The sequence below is a fragment of the Argopecten irradians genome, chromosome 16, assembly GCF_041381155.1.
Source record: "Argopecten irradians isolate NY chromosome 16, Ai_NY, whole genome shotgun sequence".
NCBI lineage: Eukaryota > Metazoa > Mollusca > Bivalvia > Pectinida > Pectinidae > Argopecten > Argopecten irradians.
The window spans coordinates 7,824,933-7,845,979 of NC_091149.1; the positions used below are offsets into that span (position 1 = coordinate 7,824,933).

General features: G+C 38.3%; 1 protein-coding gene across 13 annotated transcripts in view; it reads right to left on the reverse strand.

The window, feature by feature from the left end:
* Positions 1-21,047, reverse strand: part of LOC138311137 (low-density lipoprotein receptor-related protein 2-like) — a 173,379-nt gene that overhangs the window by 74,454 nt on the left and 77,878 nt on the right. For 3 of the 13 annotated variants that reach the window (XR_011206526.1, XR_011206527.1, XR_011206525.1), the window contains exons 60-76: positions 20,646-20,816; positions 20,048-20,271; positions 19,296-19,544; positions 18,166-18,405; positions 17,387-17,512; positions 16,742-16,987; positions 15,849-15,980; positions 15,176-15,351; positions 14,601-14,805; positions 13,354-13,479; positions 13,058-13,198; positions 12,209-12,340; positions 11,580-11,856; positions 11,058-11,186; positions 9,318-9,541; positions 8,608-8,787; positions 8,095-8,226 (exon numbers count right to left, since the gene is read on the reverse strand). Coding sequence is in view for 7 of the 13 variants with exons in the window: in XM_069252598.1 (XP_069108699.1) it covers positions 1,131-1,254; positions 4,183-4,270; positions 6,054-6,119; positions 7,675-7,776; positions 8,095-8,226; positions 8,608-8,787; positions 9,318-9,541; positions 11,058-11,186; positions 11,580-11,856; positions 12,209-12,340; positions 13,058-13,198; positions 13,354-13,479; positions 14,601-14,805; positions 15,176-15,351; positions 15,849-15,980; positions 16,742-16,987; positions 17,387-17,512; positions 18,166-18,405; positions 19,296-19,544; positions 20,048-20,271; positions 20,646-20,816 (3,490 nt within the window). In the remaining 6 variants the exon portion in view is untranslated. Of the gene's footprint in view, positions 1-1,130; positions 1,255-4,182; positions 4,271-6,053; positions 6,120-6,973; positions 7,040-7,674; positions 7,777-8,094; positions 8,227-8,607; positions 8,788-9,317; positions 9,542-11,057; positions 11,187-11,579; positions 11,857-12,208; positions 12,341-13,057; positions 13,199-13,353; positions 13,480-14,600; positions 14,806-15,175; positions 15,352-15,848; positions 15,981-16,741; positions 16,988-17,386; positions 17,513-18,165; positions 18,406-19,295; positions 19,545-20,047; positions 20,272-20,645; positions 20,817-21,047 lie in introns of those variants that run through there. The other 10 variants (XR_011206530.1, XR_011206529.1, XR_011206528.1 and 7 more) reach the window with 8 other exon arrangements.

Genomic DNA, 21,047 nt, shown 5'->3' on the forward strand with positions numbered 1-21,047 from the left:
TGACCCCATTTGACCCCGCCCCTCAGGTCCCTGGGGGGTCAGCCCCATCATTTGTACAATTTTCAGTTAGTAGCCCATAAGGATACTACCAGTCAAATTTTATTGATATTCCACCAGCGGTTATGGAGAAGAAGTCAATTGTTGACGGACGACGGACGCCGGACGCTGCGGTATCCCATAAGCTCACCTCGGTCCTTCAGACCAGGTGAGCTAAAAATGGCAATGTGTGAATGATATGGGACTATTTCATGTGTGACGTGATACCTGATAATGTTTATGCGGGACTAGTATCTCAAGTGATAATGGTACGTAACTCTTCACTTTTTAATATTATTCCAATATTCCCACACAAATCTTATCAGGTATTGTATGGTACTTGATGGATATCATCTTTTAATGTTATTCCCACAGAAACGTTATCAGGTATCATATGGTACTTGATGGATATCATCTTTTAATGTCATTCCTGCACAGACGTTATCAGGTATCATATGGTACTTGAATTAGTCCCAATCTCCATGTTAATAAATATCAATTTGAAAAAGTAAATCACAAAAATGTTCTTATTGTAAAATTAACCAACTACTGTATAACATCAAATAACTAAATTTTGCTTGTTACAAACATTTTCATTGGCTAAAAAATTTACTTTATCAGCCAAGGAAAAAATGGCGTCGCCGTTTGTGATGTTGCATCTGATTGGCTGAGATGACGGCGTAATGATTTCATAGGCAAAAGAGTCCAAAAATGAATTTTGAGTATTGAAGAGATTTTCTTTAGTAAATTGAATTATAAGGATTTATTTGAATAGATTTTTATGTTATGGAGATAAAACACAAAAATCTGTATGTACTCTCATAATAAACCGCTTCACGCTTTATTTAGAGTACACTCAGATTTTTGTGTTTATCACCATAACATAAAAATCTATTCAAATTAATCCTTAAATATATGTGGGAATTTCAAATCTTTCTGGTCTGCAATTTTCATTTTTTGTCAGTATAGAAATATTTGTGGTTTGTCTTTGTAATAAGGACACTTCATATATAGAGCAACAACGAAACCAACAAACGTTACAACAAACATTTCATGTTGTATAGTAAAGAGAACTATTTGTGACTTTGACTTACTGTATCTGTAGCTGTCTGGTCGTACGTGAATGGTGGTGAAGCAATCTGAATGTTTCCTCCCTCCCTGTAGGTAACAGCTGTACCCACACCGGGCTTTAGGTCTTTTGCCTTCAATAACAATTTCCTGTCGAGGAGAAACAGATTATCAGAATGTTTGAGTAATTAAAATGTTTCATGCTTATAATGATAATTTTTAAATGTGAAATGAAAATTTGGACTTCATATCAAATAGATGTGATTACTTACCCGCGTTATTTGAGGATTGAACTAAACACCCCTCCCCTCCCCACATCCATTACTTGGTTGGGGTGTATCAATAGATGTGATTACTTACCCACGTTATTTGAGGATTACACTAAACACCCCTCCCCTCCCCACATCCATTACTTGGTTGGGGTGTATCAATAGATGTGATTACTTACCCGCGTTATTTGAGGATTACACTAAACACCCCTCCCCTCCCCACATCCATTACTTGGTTGGGGTGTATCAATAGATGTGATTACTTACCCGCGTTATTTGAGGATTGCACTAAACACCCCTCCCCTCCCCACATCCATTACTTGGTTGGGGTGTATCAATAGATGTGATTACTTACCCGCGTTATTTGAGGATTACACTAAACACCCCTCCCCTCCCCACATCCATTACTTGGTTGGGGTGTATCAATAGATGTGATTACTTACCCGCGTTATTTGAGGATTGCACTAAACACCCCTCCCCTCCCCACATCCATTACTTGGTTGGGGTGTATCAATAGATGTGATTACTTACCCACGTTATTTGAGGATTACACTAAACACCCCTCCCCTCCCCACATCCATTACTTGGTTGGGGTGTATCAATAGATGTGATTACTTACCCGCGTTATTTGAGGATTGCACTAAACACCCCTCCCCTCCCCTCCCCACATCCATTACTTGGTTGGGGTGTATCAATAGATGTGATTACTTACCCGCGTTATTTGAGGATTACACTAAACACCCCTCCCCTCCCCACATCCATTACTTGGTTGGGGTGTATCAATAGATGTGATTACTTACCCGCGTTATTTGAGGATTGCACTAAACACCCCTCCCCTCCCCTCCCCACATCCATTACTTGGTTGGGGTGTATCAATAGATGTGATTACTTACCCACGTTATTTGAGGATTGCACTAAACACCCCTCCCCTCCCCTCCCCACATCCATTACTTGGTTTGGGTGTATCAATTGATGTGATTATTTACCCGCATTATTTGAGGATTACACTAAACACCCCTCCCCTCCCCACATCCATTACTTGGTTGGGGTGTATCAATAGATGTGATTATTTACCCGTGTTATTTGAGGATTGCACTAAACACCCCTCCCCTCCCCTCCCCACATCCATTACTTGGTTGGGGTGTATCAATAGATGTGATTACTTACCCGCGTTATTTGAGGATTACACTAAACACCCCTCCCCACATCCATTACTTGGTTGGGGTGTATCAATAGACGTGATTACTTACCCACGTTTTTTGAGGATTACACCAAAACACACATCCCCTCCCCTCCCCACATCCATTACATGGTTGGGGTGTATCAATAGATGTGATTACTTACCCGCATTATTTGAGGATTACACTAAACACCCCTCCCCTCCCCACATTCATTACTTGGTTTGGGTGTATCAATAGATGTGATAACTTACCTGCGTTTTTTGAGGATTACACTAAACACCCCTCCCCACCCCTCCCCCCCCCCCACATCCATTACTTGGTTGGGGTGTATCAATAGATGTGATAACTTACCTGCGTTATTTGAGAATTACACTAAACACCCCTCCCCTCCCCACATTCATTTCTTGGTTTGGGTGTATCAATAGATGTGATAACTTACCGGCATTATTTGAGGATTGCACTAAACACCCCTCCCCTCCCCACATCCATTACTTGGTTGGGGTGTATCAATAGATGTGATTACTTTACCCGCGTTTTTTGAGGATTACACTAAACACACCTCCCCCCCCCCTCCCTCCCCACATCCATTACTTTGTTTGGGTGTATCAATAGATGTGATTACTAACCGGCGTTATTTGAGGATTACACTAAACACCCCCCCCCCCCTCCCCACATCCATTACTTGGTTGGGGTGTATCAATAGATGTACTTCCTTACCCGCTTTATTTGAGGATTACACTAAACACCCCTCCCCTCCCCTCCCCTCCCCGCATCCATTACTTGGTTAGGGTGTATCAATAGATGTGATTACTTACCCACGTTATTTGAGGATTGCACTAAACTCACCTCCCCTCCCCTCCCCACATCCATTACTTGGTTTGGGTGTATCAATTGATGTGATTATTTACCCGCGTTATTTGAGGATTACACTAAACACCCCTCCCCTCCCCTCCCCACATCCATTACTTGGTTGGGGTGTATCAATAGATGTGGATTTATTTACCCGTGTTATTTGAGGATTGCACTAAACACCCCTCCCCTCCCCTCCCCACATCCATTACTTGGTTGGGTTGTATCAATAGATGTGATTATTTACCCGCGTTATTTGAGGATTACACGAAACACCCCTCCCCACATCCATTACTTGGTTGGGGTGTATCAATAGATGTGATTACTTACCCACGTTTTTTGAGGATTACACCAAAACACACATCCCCTCCCCTCCCCACATCCATTACTTGGTTGGGGTGTATCAATAGATGTGATTACTTACCCGCGTTATTTGAGGATTACACTAAACACCCCTCCCCTCCCCACATCCATTACTTGGTTGGGGTGTATCAATAGATGTGATTACTTACCTGCGTTATTTGAGGATTACACTAAACACCCCTCCCCTCCCTCCCCACATCCATTACTTGGTTGGGGTGTATCAATAGATGTGATTACTTACCCGCGTTATTTGAGAATTACACTAAACACTCTCCCCTCCCCACATTCATTTCTTGGTTTGGGTGTATCAATAGATGTGATTACTTACCCGCATTATTTGAGGATTACACTAAACACCCCTCCCCTCCCCACATCCATTACTTGGTTGGGGTGTATCAATAGATGTGATTACTTACCCGCGTTTTTTGAGGATCCAGAGGAAGAGAATTAGACCACAGATGACTACCGAGATGACGAGGATGGGAATGATAATGGCGGTCACCGCTGTAACGAACCAAAAAAACAATAAATATTCTGTAACTATTAACGACCTATAAAACATGATGTTTCGTCTAATCTGACACATGATTTGTCACAATAATACAAAACTTTGAGGACAAACAGTCCACATTTTTTTACTTGGTTACACCTCCCCATGTTCAAAATTTCCTTAAATGTAGTCAAACTTATCTATATTAGTAAACAGTATTAACAAGAGATCCCAGAGGGATCTTGGCACCCACCAAAGAATGATCTATATCTGACAAAGGAAAGATGGATCTTTTCTCTACTTTTTAAACTTTTTCAAACATACTACATATAAAATTTGAGACAGATCCCTTCAGTACCTTTTGAGAAATAGCGGTAACAAACTTCAACTATCAAAATCCAAGATGACTCCTTGGCGGCCATCTTGTTGATCAATCGGTCCCAAATCACAATATGCACAACTAGGGCCCTAGGGGAACCTACATGTGAAATTTGAGAAAGATCCATTCAATACTTTCTGAGAAATAGCGATAACAAACTTTGAATATAAAAATCCAAGATGGCTGCCTGGCAGCAATTTTGATGACCGATCGGTCCCAAATCACAATATGCACAACTATGGCCCTAGGGGAGCCTACATATGAATTTTGAGACAGATCCCTTCAGTACTTTCTGAGAAATAGCGATAACAAACTTTGAATAACAAAATCCAAGATGGCTGCCTGGCGGCCATCTTGTTAACCGATCGGTCCCAAAATGCAATTAACACAACTAGGTCCCTAGGGGAACCTACATATGAAATTCGAGACGGATCCCTTCAGTACTATCTGAGAAATAGCTATAACAAACTTTAACTATCGAAATCCAAGATGGGGGCCTGGCGGCCATCTTATTCACCGATTGGTCCAAAAATGCAATTTGCACAACAAGGGCCCTAGGGGAACCTACATATTAAATTTGAGAAAGATCCCTTCAGCACTTTTTGAGAAATGGGGATAACAAACTTCAACTGCCATAATCAAAGATGGCTGCCTGGCGGCCATCTTGTTTTTCCGATCAGCCTCAAAATCTGTATGGCACAACTAGGGACTAAGGGTAACCTCCATGTGAAGTTTGAACAAAATCCCTTCAGTAGTTCTCAAGAAATATCGATAACAAACTTCAACTGCCAAAATCAAAGATGGCTGCCTGGCGGCCATCTTGTTTTTCCGATCAGCCTCAAAAATTGTATGGCACAAATATGGACCAAGGGGACCCTCCATGTGAAGTTTGAACAAAATCCCTGCAGCAGTTTTTAAGAAATAGTGATAACAAGCATTGTTTACGGACGGACGACGGACGTTGGACGACGGACCACGGACGCAGGGCGATGTGAATAGCCCACCATCTGATGATGGTGGGCTAAAAATTGAAGCAAATACGGGGATGGTTAATAGAAACAAATTAATTTAATGGACTTACCTTTTATAAAAGTGTTGTATAAAATAAGCCATGAATCAATTTGCAAGAGACATCAGAATGGACACCAACACAGTTTGAAGCAATCAAAGTGAAATTGAAGACTAAAAAATGAGGGAGGGGATGAGGTACTTATTGGGTCAAATATTGTATTTTATACTTACGTGGTGTTTCATCCTCCACAACTAATCTGATAGGCTTACTAACTTCACAGTATCTCCCCTGTAGCCTGTATACTGTATTTTATACTTACGTGGTGTTTCATCCTCCACAACTAATCTGATAGGCTTACTAACTTCTGTATCTCCCCGTGTAGCCTGTTACTGTATTTTATACTTACGTGGTGTTTCATCCTCCACAACTAATCTGATAGGCTTACTAACTTCACAGTATCTCCCCGTGTAGCCTGTATACTGTATTTATACTTACGTGGTGTTTCATCCTCCACAACTAATCTGATAGGCTTACTAACTTCACAGTATCTCCCCGTGTAGCCTGTATATGTATTTTATACTTACGTGGTGTTTCATCCTCCACAACTAATCTGATAGGCTTACTAACTTCACAGTATCTCCCCGTGTAGCCTGTATACTGTATTTTATACTTACGTGGTGTTTCATCCTCCACAACTAATCTGATAGGCTTACTAACTTCACAGTATCTCCCCGTGTAGCCTGTATATGTATTTTATACTTACGTGGTGTTTCATCTCAACTATTGATAGCTTACTCCACAACTAATCTGATAGGCTTACTAACTTCACAGTATCTCCCCGTGTAGCCTGTATACTGTATTTTATACTTACGTGTGTTTCATCCTCCACAACTAATCTGATAGGCTTACTAACTTCACAGTATCTCCCCGTGTAGCCTGTATACTGTATTTTATACTTACGCGGTGTTTCATCCTCCACAACTAATCTGATAGGCTTACTAACTTCACAGTATCTCCCCGTGTAGCCTGTATACTGTATTTTATACTTTAACTTACGTGGTATTTCATCCTCCACAACTAATCTGATAGGCTTACTAACTTCACAGTATCTCCCCGTGTAGCCTGTATACTGTATTTTATACTTACGTGGTGTTTCATCCTCCACAACTAATCTGATAGGCTTACTAACTTCACAGTATCTCCCCGTGTAGCCTGTATACTGTATTTTATACTTACGTGGTGTTTCATCCTCCACAACTAATCTGATAGGCTTACTAACTTCACAGTATCTCCCCGTGTAGCCTGTATACTGTATTTTATACTTACGTGGTGTTTCATCCTCCACAACTAATCTGATAGGCTTACTAACTTCACAGTATCTCCCCGTGTAGCCTGTAATTAAAATTCAACATCTCAATCAGTCAATGTGAATGAATTACAGAGTATTGTCCCTTGTTTTGTGGTAAAATAATACAACTTTCAATGTACTGCTTACAATTGTCACATCCAAGCACATAATTCAACTAACTTTGACAAATTGTTTGTCACATCCATGCACATAATTCAACTAACTTTGACAAATTGTTTGTCACATCCATGCACATAATTCAACTAACTTTGACAAATTACATTAAAATTCAACATAGAGTTAATATATGAGGTAAAAGCTGACTTTAAATAAATTGATCTATTAAAATTAAACTTGTGAATTGTCTAAAACAAACCTTTTATACTTTTGAGTATTTTTTATCGACTCAACTTCTAGACATCTCTTTTGGTGGAAATATTCTATAAACTCTCTGTATGATAAATCTATTGCTTTCATTTCTTCGACCTAAACTAATATTTAACTTGACCTATATCTTTTTTTTTTTTTAAATTGTTCTAAATTTTGATCTAAATTCACCAATTCAACTATGACCTTAACCCGACCTTGATTAACCTTCGAACATGATTCTGAACTTTGACCTTTATCCACGAATTTGAACATGACCTTGCCTCTGACCTTGACCCAGTTTCTATACTACCTTCTACACAATGACAGCTGTAGGTCCTGTTGGAAGACATCACACAGATTCCATTATTTAGACAGGAACATTTAGATGGGGACGGTTTGGATGATTCCCACGCTGTAAGATAAATGTCTTAATATGAAATATTCAGACAGGAACATTTAGATGGGGACGGTTTGGATGATTCCCACGCTGTAAGATAAATGTCTTAAAATGAAATATTCAGACAGGAACATTAAGATGGGGACGGTTTGGATGATTCTCACGCTGTTAGACAAATATCTTAATATGAAATTTAGATGGGGGATGGTTTGGATGATTTCCATGCTGTAAGATAAATGTCTTAATATGAAATATTCAGACAGGAACATTTAGATGGGGGACGGTTTGGATGATTCTCACGCTGTAAGATAAAAGTCTTAACATGTTTCTCACCTGCATCACACTGTGTCGTAGAGTCGTCAATAAACTGTGAGCGGTCAGGACAAGCACAAGCAGCTCCGTCAGGTTTCAGCAAACAAAGATGGCTACACTTCTCACTGTCATCGTCAGAACATCGGTTTTTCACTGAGGCAAATAAAATATATCACAGTATATAGAATTGGTTTTACGCTGAGGCAATTAAAACATATCACAGTTTATGGCTTGTTCTATCAGACTGGTTTTTATTGAGACACAACATAACAAGCCTCAAATTACTTCTATGTACAAAATATAATTTACGTACATAAAGATATTTGTCAGATATATATATTTGGTTTGTAAAGAATTGAAGCATTTCATACAGAAATATTGGAATGGATAAATTAACTTAATGGGGCATTGCAAAGAACATTTCTTACAATACACGTCAACCATTTTATTTGTTTCTCTTCACATTTTCATGAACCATTATCGTCTCCTCAATGCTTTTTGTACAGTTGTAAATCTATCCTAATAATAATTTACCTGATAAATTGTGACGTTTCGGGTGCATTATTCTGACACTAGAGGGCAGTAGGAGTCCTGTTTGTAGCGTGACGTTGACACCGCGCCCAAATTTATCCATCTTCATGACGGCGCCCATCTGTTGGGAAGCCCAGTACAATGAGTCTCCAAATACATCCAAACTGACGGGATTGTCTAGGCCTGAAAGATATCAAAAGTACTTATGATAGAGTTGGGCGCTTTAAAATGAAAACTTTTGCAATCAAAAACAAAGTTTGATAAAAAGACCTTAAATAAACCTGAGCAGTAAGAAAATATTACTTCCTTTAGATGATTTTTTTCCTCTGTTGAAAATTAAGATGAATGGGTGCACTAGGATCTTTCCCTGGAGTGTGGCTTATATGAGGACAAAAACCGAGATCAGGCGATGTTTAAAAAAAAATTTGTGATCCGCATGTAAAAGTTGTAAATATTTCTTTTTGGTTAGCATTATGAGTCTTACATCTTGAATTTGCAAATATCTAAGAAAATCTAGTGAATCTATATCTAGTTATATAAGTAAAAAAGAACCATGTCCATGTGATAGTTTCCATAAACATAAAAAGAAAACACAACTATAAAACTGTTTCATAGTTGTGTTTTCTAGTGGATCAAAGTAAATGACATCACCTCTGACCATGACCCACTAGTTCACACAGCAGGACTACCAACATAATGACCCTTGACCTCACCTTTCCCGACGACGATGACCCTGTCTGACCCATCCAGCTTGATGGACTCGATTAGGTTTTCCTTGGAGTCGCACCAGTAAAGTCTGTCGTCCATGTGGTCATCAAGGGTTAGTCCTGTTGGTCGGCCGAGCCGTGTGAAGACCAAGACTGACCGTTCCTCACCAGTCATCCAAGCCTGTTCTATTTTTGGACTGGTGCTGCCTGCATCTGTCCAGTACAGCAATCTGTCGATCAAATCTTTATATTATCAAATCTGACCAAAAAAAAAACAATATGAAAATAGAACAAAGGGGAGATAACTCCTTTGTTGGTGGTTTTGAGTACCGTTATAATTAAGTTTAATTTGATAATGTAAAGGAGGTAAAGAGGGGAGATAACTCCTTTGTTGGTGGTCTTGAGTACCAGTAATATTAGGTTTAAAGTTGATAAGTTAGAGGAGGTAAAGAGGGGAGATAACTCCTTTATTGGAGGTAATGAGTACCGTTATAATTCAGTTTAATTTGATAAGGTAAAGGAGGTAAAGAGGGGAGATAACTCCTTGGTTGGTGGTCTTGAGTACCAGTAATATTAGGTTTAAAGTTGATAAGTTAGAGGAGGTAAAGAGGGGAGATAACTCCTTTGTGTTAAGTAATACTGAAGTTAAAGGTTAACAAGTTAGAGCAAGTAAAGCCTAAAAGGGGAGATAACTTCTCTTGTGGCTGTAGATCAAAAGGTTGTAAGTAAAGAATGGAAAGGGAGATAACTCCATAGTAAAAAAATTGTCTATTTATTCAAGTTCAGAGTTGAAAATGATGGTTAAGGGAAAGAAGAGCTGTTGGCAAAGCTCACCTATTCAGAAGAAGTTGATGTTCAAGTATTTACTATTTAAACATGGAAATATGACAAATTAACAGACTCAAAAACCCCCTAAAGGGCCCCAAATTGGTTGTATTATCACTTTCAGCATCCATACACATTAGGAAAATAAAATCATAAACATTTATGATGACTTGAGCTTAAACAATTGAAGAAACAGAAACTTGCTCAAAAACTTTAACGTGAAATGGGACGCCTGCAACGCTGACGCCGACGCCGACGCCGGGTTGACAACATTAGCTCCCCCTATTCTTTGAATATGCGAGCTAAAAATGTACAAATAATGTATAACAGGGAGGTAACTCATGAAGGATCAATCCTAACTTACCCCAGTTTAGGGTTGACAATGAAGGTTAAGGGAGGAAATGTAAAATTAATGTATGAAGGGGAGGTAACTCCTAAAGGATCAATCCTAACTTACCCCAGTTTAGGGTTGACTATGAAGTTTAAGGGAGGAAATGTACAAATAATTATGAAGGGGAGGTAACTCCTGAAGGATCAATCTTAACTTACCCCAGTTTAGGGTTGACAATGAAGGTTAAGGGAGGAAATGTACAAATAATGTATGAAGGGGAGGTAACTCCTGAAGGATCAATCCTAACTTACCCCAGTTTAGGGTTGACAATGAAGGTTAAGGGAGGAAATGTACAAATAATGTATGAAGGGGAGGTAACTCATGAAGGATCAATCCTAACTTACCCCAGTTTAGGGTTGACAATGAAGGTTAAGGGAGGAAATGTACAAATAATACATGAAGGGTAGGTAACTCATGAAGGATTAATCCTAACTTACCCCAGTTTAGGGTTGACAATGAAGGTTAAGGGAGGAAATGTACAAACAATGTATGAAGGGGAGGTAACTCCTGAAGGATCAATCCTAACTTACCCCAGTTTAGGGTTGACAATTATAGCCAGAGGATGAACCAAGTCATCCCTTATCAAGGTCTTCTGGTATCGACCGTCGTCTAGGGCAACAGAGATCGTCCGCCGACTCGAATCTGTCCAATAAATATTTCTGGAAGGAACATATCAAAACACTAATAATTTCAGACAGTCAAAAATTATATGAGATTAGAAAGAGCTCATTATCTGTCCTTTACGTAACACACACATTACAAACCTTGATGGAACTAAAACTTGGAGTTTAGTATAAGTTCTTTGAGTTTCAGATATTTATGAATAGAGCAAAGCCAAAACACTTTAATAAATAGAAAGCATTAAACTGTTATTAGACAAATGTATTCATTATAACGCATTGAAAATATTTAATGTTTTGCTGATTTTTATTCCATGATAAAATGTTGATCAACAGAAAGCATTTTAAAAACTCATCAATAGCTAATTCTTGTCTGTCATTCTGCATCTATTAATAAGTTTTTTCTTAATTTTAATTTGACTCTTGACCTACTTTGTTACCCAATCAATGGCGATCCCCTCCACCTGGGTCACATCTGCGTTTAAATCCTGGGGACGCGGCGGGCCACCATTCTTTATATCGTCAGGAATTCCAGCTCTTTCAATCTTCATCAATGATAGATCAGAAAAGTAAAGAAGACGACGATCCACATCAACGTCTAGTGCCCCCATGTGGCGCCCCCAACTTAGCGTTCCAGAGTACGCCTTTTTGTCGGGGATGACCTGTCTTACCTCGTGGCCACTGGTAAAGAAGATCAACAGTTGTCCACCTGAAATGATAATAGTATCAGAGTTTGTGCACAATCTGCCACATTGTAATGAAATCTTGACAGAGAATCCAAATTCAGAATTAATTAAACAATCAAAATGTTTCAGCAAAAAACTTTTGAATGTACATATAACCTAATCGGGGAGTGAGACCTGCAGGGCCCAGTTTTGTTTATAAAATTCCTTATTTATAAGGGCATTTTTTCAATTTAATAGGCCAAATGTGGTTACAAACTATGCAGAACTTTATGACAAGAAGCAATTTTTATAAAACGATGAATGCGCTCTCGATCGACTATCCCACCAAATTGTTAATTTTTGGATTTAGATTTGATCATTTTTGTGTGTACTAACCTTTGGGTTTACAGTGCGTTCCTTTGCCCTTGACGTCGTGGAATCCGTCAGTGCACAGACATTTGTATGATCCCTTCACATTCTTACACTGCTGTGCACAGTATGTTCCCCACCGAGCACACTCGTCAACGTCTGTGAAATAACAACGGTTTATTATATACTGTAACAGTAACACACAGTTACAACAAAATTGATAACCACAGTTAATTGTTCATGACAAAGATTCATTATACAGTAAAACAAAGTTGTTTGTTTGTTTTTTTGTTTGATTAATTAACATCACATTAACAGCCAAAGTAAAACCTGTGGGGATCAACAAAATCACTTCATAATAAGTATTAGATTGTTCCATATCTATTATATATTTATTGCACTCATCAACGTCTGTGAAATAACAACGCTTCATACATGTATCAAACTCTGCTTCAATATTTCTAACCAATGTTACTGAATAGATTTTTTTATTCATGTATATAAAGGAAATGATGATCTTGAACCATAGACAAGCTAAAAAATATATGTTGGAAAAAGAGGTATACTTAGATTACCAAATCTCAGAATTTTCAGTTGTAACTCACCTTCACAAATTTTGCATCATTATTTCTAACCAATGTTTTGTAATTTGACCAATAGAATTTTTTTTTTATGTATAAGTATGAAATATGAAGCTCATTTAAAAAACACCGAAATTCTAGTCATCAACTAAAACTTGATCACCTACACAGGATTTTCAATCTCAACTTCACAGGATTTGGTATCATAGACTGTATAACTCACCTTCACAGGATTTGGTATCGTTGACCATGAACTCACCTTCACAGGATTTAGTATCGTTGACCATGAACTCACCTTCACAGGACTTGCGATCGTTGACAGCAATCTTGTACCCTTCCTGACAGGAACAGTAGTATCCACTGTCACTGAGATCTGTACAGGTCTGGGAACACCCGCCATTGTTTACTGAACAGTTCACATTTCCTGATAGTTTATCTACAACAAATTAATACCAGGTACATTAAAATGTTTACTGAACAGTTCACATTTCCTGACAGTTTATCTACAACAAATGAACAACCATATGAAAATTTTGCAGACAACTTATAAATTAACTACAGCAAATTCAGTTCAATACAGTTCAAACTTACGACAGCCTCGCTCGTCAGACGCATCCTCACAGTCCATGATGGCGTTACACACTTTTGTAGCATCAATGCATTGACGATTGGCACATCGGTACTGATCTGTTGAGCACTTGGCTGGTTTAGGGGTACCTGTGTAGAAAAGTCAAATGATCTTGATACTGGTCAAAGTGGGTTGATATTAGGCATTTGGGAACAAAAGTTTGAGTTGTCATTTTAAAAGATATGCTGATGTATTTCATCAATACATGAATCATTATTCCATCTATCTCTCAGAACACAGGATATGATTAACCATAAAAAAGGAAATAAAGACTGACATATACTATAAACCAGCATAACTTTGTGTGCGGCTGAATTTAAGAAATCATAGAAATAAAATTGTCGCAAAAATGTTTCAAATAAATGATACTAGAACCATAGAAGTCTAGATTGAGAAATTAAACACCATAAAGATAAGTCCATATACAGTACCATCCCTATAGCTACCATCTCTATGGCTACCATCCCTATGGCTACCATCCCTATCTACCATCTCTATGGCTACCATCCCTATAGCTACCTGTCTCTATGGCTACCATCTCTATGGCTACAAACTCTATAGCCACCATCTCTATCGCTACCATCCCTATGACTACCTTCTCTATAGCTAACATCCCTCTAGCTAAAATCCCTATGGCTACTATCCCTATAGCTACAATACCTATAGCTACCATCTCTATTGCTACAATATCTATGGCTATTATCCATATATAGCTACCATCCCTATGGCTACCATCCCCCTGGCTAACATTTCTATGGTTACATCCTTATGGCTACCATCCCTATGGCTACCATCCCTATGACTACTATCCCTATGGCTACCATCCCTATAGCTACCATCCCCATGGCTAACATCTCTATGGCTACCATCCCCGTGGCTAACATCTCCATGGCTACATCCCTATGCCTAATATCTACCATCTCTATCGCTACAATATCTATTGCTACTAACCCTATTGCTACCATCCCTATGGCTACCATCCCGTGGCTACAATATCTATGGCTACTATCCCTATAGCTACCATCCCTATGGCTACCATCCCTATGGCCTACCATCCCTATGGCTACCATCTCTATGGCTACAATCCCTATGGCTACCATCCCTATGGCTACCATCCCTATGGCTACCATCCCTATGGCTACCATCCCTATGGCTACCATCCCCGTGGCTAACATCTCTATGGCTACCATCCCTATTCCTAATATCTTACACAGGTCGTGGTTGTTCTCGTCGGAGCCATCACCACAATTGTCCACTTTGTCACACAATCTCCAGCGCGGGATACACTTGAAGTTGTTACACCGGAATCTCGTGTCCTGTGGACAGTCAATCAGTTGGCAGATTTCTGGACGTTCATCTGAACCGTCCCCGCAATCATCATTTCCGTCACAACGCCATCGTCGTGGTATACAAATCTGGAAAATTACAATGAGTTTTCACTCAGGTAAATCCCATGAATTATTTTTGCATGAGCAATATTTTTGGTGATTTGACAGGTAGTCATGGTCAAAATACTAAGAATTTTCTTAGGTTTAATTCCATTTACCTTTGAACCCAATTTGTAAAATTGTGATTCACTTAAACTTAATTTTCTAGTTTTAGGTCTGACTTGCAAAATGCACTTACAAAAATAACCACATGCACTGTATAATTGGATCACAACAATACTTCTGCAACCTTTCTCACAAATTCAGAATTTTTTTTATTCCAGTTATTATTTCAAACCTGTATCAAAATTTCTGTATTAAGCTTATTGTTTTAAGTAATTTTTATAATTGTTCATACCGTGTTGTCACACTGAAATTGATTGGCTGGACAGTAACGGTTGCCAGGGTAACGTGGTGGACAACCTTGTTCATCCCAAGCGTCCTTACAATCTCGCTGACCGTCACATTTGGACTTATTACTGATACAATGACCAGTAGGACACTGAATCTGGTCAGTCTGACATTTATGGTACTCTGGAAAACAAAGGGAGATAAATCAGTCTGTCACTTATGGTACTCTGGTAAAAACAAGGGGAGATAATTCAGTTTGTCACTTATGACACTCTGGAAAACAAGGGGAGATAATTCAGTCTGTCACTTATGGTACTTTGGAAAATAAAGGGAAATAAGTCAGTACTCTGGAAAACAAGGGGAGATAATTCAGTACTCTGGAAAACAAGGGGAGAATATTCAGTACTCTGGTAAACAAGGGGAGATAATCTATAAACAACAAATAGAAGAACTGAAGTATACAGCAATCTGTTAATGATTGTACCTTTAATATTTGTTCCCCATGACTTTGAATATCTCACTGAAGCAGTAATGAGTAATCTGTATGAAATCACTAGATAAATTCTTAAGAAGGAATTTTAAAACATGAAAAAAGGGAGATATTTTTCGTAATAAAGTAAAATATAAGAAGAATTAAAACAAATCAGGGGAGATAACTCTTAGATACATGATTATCATACCTTTACAATAGTGGGGATCTTCATCTGAGTTGTCACCACAGTCGTTGTCATTATCACATCTCATTTTGTTGGGGATGCACTTCTTATTCTTACACAGGAACTCCGACTCGGAACATTTACGGTATTTCTTAGCTGTAATGATAATGTAGTTACATATATATAGTCACTTAACATATTTACAGTACTTCTTAGTTGTAACGGTAAATGTAGTAGTCACTTCATGTTATTTTCTAAAAGATTTAAATGAATAGATGTTCATTAATTAAAGGTATTAAATCTTCAAATATTTAAGCATTTTGCTAAAATGGGTACAAATATGATGTTCATTAAAATAATGAATGAAACATTCACAAGACTACATATTGTACAAATTCAAATATTTGTTCAGAGCTTTAAGTCTTAACTTCATTTTAAAGCAGATGCATCTTCAAATCATGACATCCCGCTGAATTTTCTAGCAAATGAAAAGTGCTCAAGGTTCCAAGTTGTGGCGTCACAATGAATAGACATATACAACTAGAAAGGTCACCTAATATTTGATACAAATTAGTTATGTCAATTATAAGTGCAAAGGGCAATTACTCATTCTATTACCATCGAATCAAGCTGATTTTCGAATTTGTCCGAGATATTTCTAATGTTAGTCTACATACAAAGTTTCATTAAGCTCGGTTTATATTTAATCAAGTTATGGCGTTCAAAAGGAAATGTAAACACACGACGGACGACCGCTTGACGGCGGACAAAAGACTATCACAATCGGTCACCATGACCAATGTTAGGGTGACCTAAAAATGTTCACGAACAGAGTCATTGGATATCAATCAGATTTAATGTAAACATTTGGAAGTAGATTACTGTTTATAACCTTTGCTAAGAAGAGATTTCCTTACCACACATCAACGCATCCTCATCACTCTTGTCGTCGCAGTCGTTGTCAAAGTCGCACAGCCAACGCTTTGGAATACATCGTTTGTTGGCACACTGCCAATCTCCAGTCGGGTGACATTTCGGACAATTAGCCTCTTCTTCATCACTGTTGTCACGACAATCATCACGTCCGTCACATCGTTGCCAGTCAGGAATACAACGGTAGTTTGTTTTACAGCGCCACCAACCTTTCTGACACTTCCGAGTTGCTGAGTAATAATAAAATAAGTTTCAATCCATGTAATACTTTCTGGAATGCAATATGACCCTCTGAACTATAAAATATACAAAATCTGTGTATGTAAAGCTTATATACATGTATCTTATCTGATTTATAGTGTAATCCCAGTGAAATGACTTACTGCAGTTCCACACCTGTATATATATTATCTGATTTATAGTGTAATCCCAGTGAAATGATTTACTGCAGTTCCACACCTGTATATATTATCTGATTTATAGTGTAATCCCAGTGAAATGACTTACTGCAGTTCCACACCTGTATATATTATCTGATTTATAGTGTAATCCCAGTGAAATGACAAACTGCAGTTCTATGCCTGTATATATTATCTGATTTATAGTGTAATCCCAGTGAAATGACTTACTGCAGTTCCACGCCTGTTTCTCATCTGACCTATCGCCACAGTCGTCGTCGTAGTCACATTTCCACGTACTCGGGATACACTTTCCATTGTCACACGTGAACTGGTGAGATCCACAAGTCATGTTCTCTGTAACAGACAACAAAGATCACGAATGTTTCTGTCTACAGATATTGGTTTGGCTTAATTAGTAAATTGTCCAATTAACAGTCAGAGTTATTTAAGAATGTGCCATTGTTAAGATTTTGGAGGAAAGTCAGAGTTCTGGACAAAAACCACCAACCATTGGTCAGTACCTGGCAACTACCCCACATGGACTTCCAACAGGTGAAGAGCTTGTGGTAATGTGTTGGGACATCTTTTAAATCACTTCAGTCTTTCTCTCTCTTCCATCAGTGATCTATAGTGGTTCAGATGTCCCGACATATTACAACAAACCCTTCACCTCTTGGTTGTTGGTGCAAATACTATGTAGGGCAGTTGATAGGTTGTGACTGCTGGTTGGTAGGTTTTCTATGGGGCTATAATTCTAGATTTCCTTCACCTCCTAAACCTGGAACATCCTTAAATAACCTTAAATATACATGTTCTAACAGTCTAATTGTCATCAACAAACTTTTTATTTTTGTTTCGGCAGGGTGGTTCTTTGAAAAGAAATCAAGCAGTGTTGTAACTCCATCTTTGGATGTAGATATCCCAACAGTTTAATTGTTATCAACAGAATTTTATTTTATTTCCGATAATATAGGTCTCTGAACAAAATGAAATCAAGCCAGACTTACTACACTGGCTGTCATTTTCGTCAGAGTTGTCTCCGCAGTCGTCGGATCCATCACACCTCCATCCGCGTGGAATACATTTGTTGGTGCCACATTTAAACTGCCACGCTTCACATCGTCTCTCATCACACGCCTCCTCATCAGAATTATCGCCACAGTCGTCGACCAAATCACAAACACGGAAACCGTACGTACAATTCTTATTTCGGCACTCAAACTGACCAGGAGAACAATGTTTAGGAGCTGAAATCAGAAAAAAAAATGACGATAATAACTTATTTATTTATAGTATACCATCAAATGGCAACTGATCTTATGATTATTAATAAATAAACTTTTTATGGAATCTATAGTCTATGTTAATGCCAGAGCTTTGCAGACAATATTTCATTCAATTGTCTGCAAAAGCTCTGGCATCTATATTGACCATACATACTGTATAGTTTTATTTTTTATGTTATATACTCATTTTTGGTGTATCTGCAGACAATAAGTGGTGGTAAAACCATTATGTTTTTGCCTGATACACTTCACTTTGACTTGGTTAGTTTATATGGTGATAGCTACAAGTAAAATAGAGGATATTCCTTGTTTCTTTATGAATATGAGCTATTTCATTGAGTTAGGTGGAATTTTTTTTTATATTTTTCATGAGTGCAAAGCATGAGTGAAAAATATCAAAATTTCCACTTGATGAGATGAAATATCACTGGTAAATATAAATTCATCAATGAACGGAATATTCTATTTATTACATTTTTTTTCTCACCATCACTACCATCACTACAGTTTCCACCAAATATTATTCCGCCATTGAATTTACAGAGTTATTTGCCCTTACAATTATTACGTCGCATTTTTGTGAGCATAACTTCATATTTCTACACAAAAATATGACGTTATTTTTGCTTACAAATTAATTGAGGTTACAATCAAAATTATATTTTCACTGTCAATACTGCATTCCAATTGGTCAAAAGCGATTGAATATATCAAAATTGATATTTTCACTGGTAGTATATTGCTTTGAATATATCAAAATTGATATTTTCACTGGTGGTATATTGCTTTTATGTTCACCGTAAAACCTTACATTTTCCGACGAAAAATGTATTAAATGTAAATAGACTTACGACAGTCGTCCGGTTCATCCGAGCCGTCCTTGCAGTCTTCCTCTCCATCACATTTCCACAGAGAAGGGATACAGCGGTCATCTGAGATGCCACAGCGGAACTGACCGCTAGTACAGTTAGCGATACATGTCTGCTGGTCTGGAGCCATCAGGAAGTTATCAGGACACTTACAGGAAAAGTCCCGTCCCCCCGGGGCAATGAGACACAGATGGGAACAGCCGCCATTGTTTGTTCCGCAGGGATTTGGACCTGGAAGCCACAAACACATTACGACAGAAAAAAAAAGGGAAATTAATTTTGTTTATTAAGTTTATTACAGACATTATACACATGTCATAATCGAGCCTTTATAGCAAAGTTTGTATCTTTATATTTAGTCATATGATTTGATTGTAACGTAATGTTCAAGAAAAAAACCCAACTTAACCAGCCAATTTTTGCTGGTCCTTTGGTTGTCCAGTTAATAAAGGTTTGACTATAAATCTAAGGGAAGTAACTCTACCTACATCTACGGGAGGTAATTCTACCTAAATCTATGGGAAGTAACTCTACCTAAATCTAAGGTAGGTAATTCTACCTAAATCTAAGGAAGGTAACTCTACCTAAATCTAAGGGAGGTAACTATATCTAAATCTAAGGGAGGTAATTCTACCTAAATCTAAGGAAGGTAACTCTAGCTGAATCTAAGGGAGGTAACTATACCTAAATCTAAGGGAGGTAACTCTACCTAAATCTAAGGGAGGTAACTATACCTTCTTTCTGTCTAAGGGGGTGATAGATGTGCATGTCCATGGGCCGATGAGTTGTGTTCTTTAACCAGGTGTGGTTTGCCCCTGTGAACTTGTTTGCCTTTTCAATACTCATGTGATTCCAGTCGGTCCAGTACATCCAATCCTCAAACACCGTGATAGCGAAGGGATGCGGCACGGTGGCCTGCATCACGATGTTACGGTCAGTACCGTCCACTCGGGCGTACCTACAACAGATAAAGGGTCAGTATAGACTCAAGGTCACAGAATACTGTATGGATGGTTGTTTTTGCTATGATTGCAATAATTTGGTCCACGAAATAATCAGAAATGGTTATATATACCCTTAAGCCAGATCACGAAAATTTAAAACCATAAAAATATGATTTTCTTGTCTTTAAACAAAATCCAGAAAACAACTGCCTATAAAATAATGTCAAGGTCACATTTTCATACTTCCTTTCTTTCACATAATTTTTGCCTTTTTTGTGTTTCACATATTCATTTGATTCCTTTTTTTAACAAACATTCAACAATTTAGATTGTGAAAAGATACAAACTAAGAAGGTTGAAATCAGTAAGGTTTATATGTCAAACTTACTCAATATAATCTAGGTGGGCGTCGCCCCACCATAGACGCGACGTTTCATAATCTATAGTCAGGGCGTTTGGCCAGCCGAGTTTGTTTGTGATGATTTTACGAGGGTTAGAACCATCCATCCCGATACGGCCGATATACGGCGACAAACTCCAATCTGTCCAGTACGCATATCTATGGTAACACAAAATTCACATGATTTGGTAACATAACTTACATCGATTGGGACAAATATCTTATTTTCTTATTTGATAGAAGCTTTAGTGAAGTAAACAATGAACCTTGGCCGCGGTGGCCGAGTGGTTAAGATGTCCCGACATATAACCACAATCCCCCCCCCTCCCCCCCCGCCTCCCCTCTTACATGACCCTGGCTGTTAATAGGATGTTGAACTAATAAAGTACA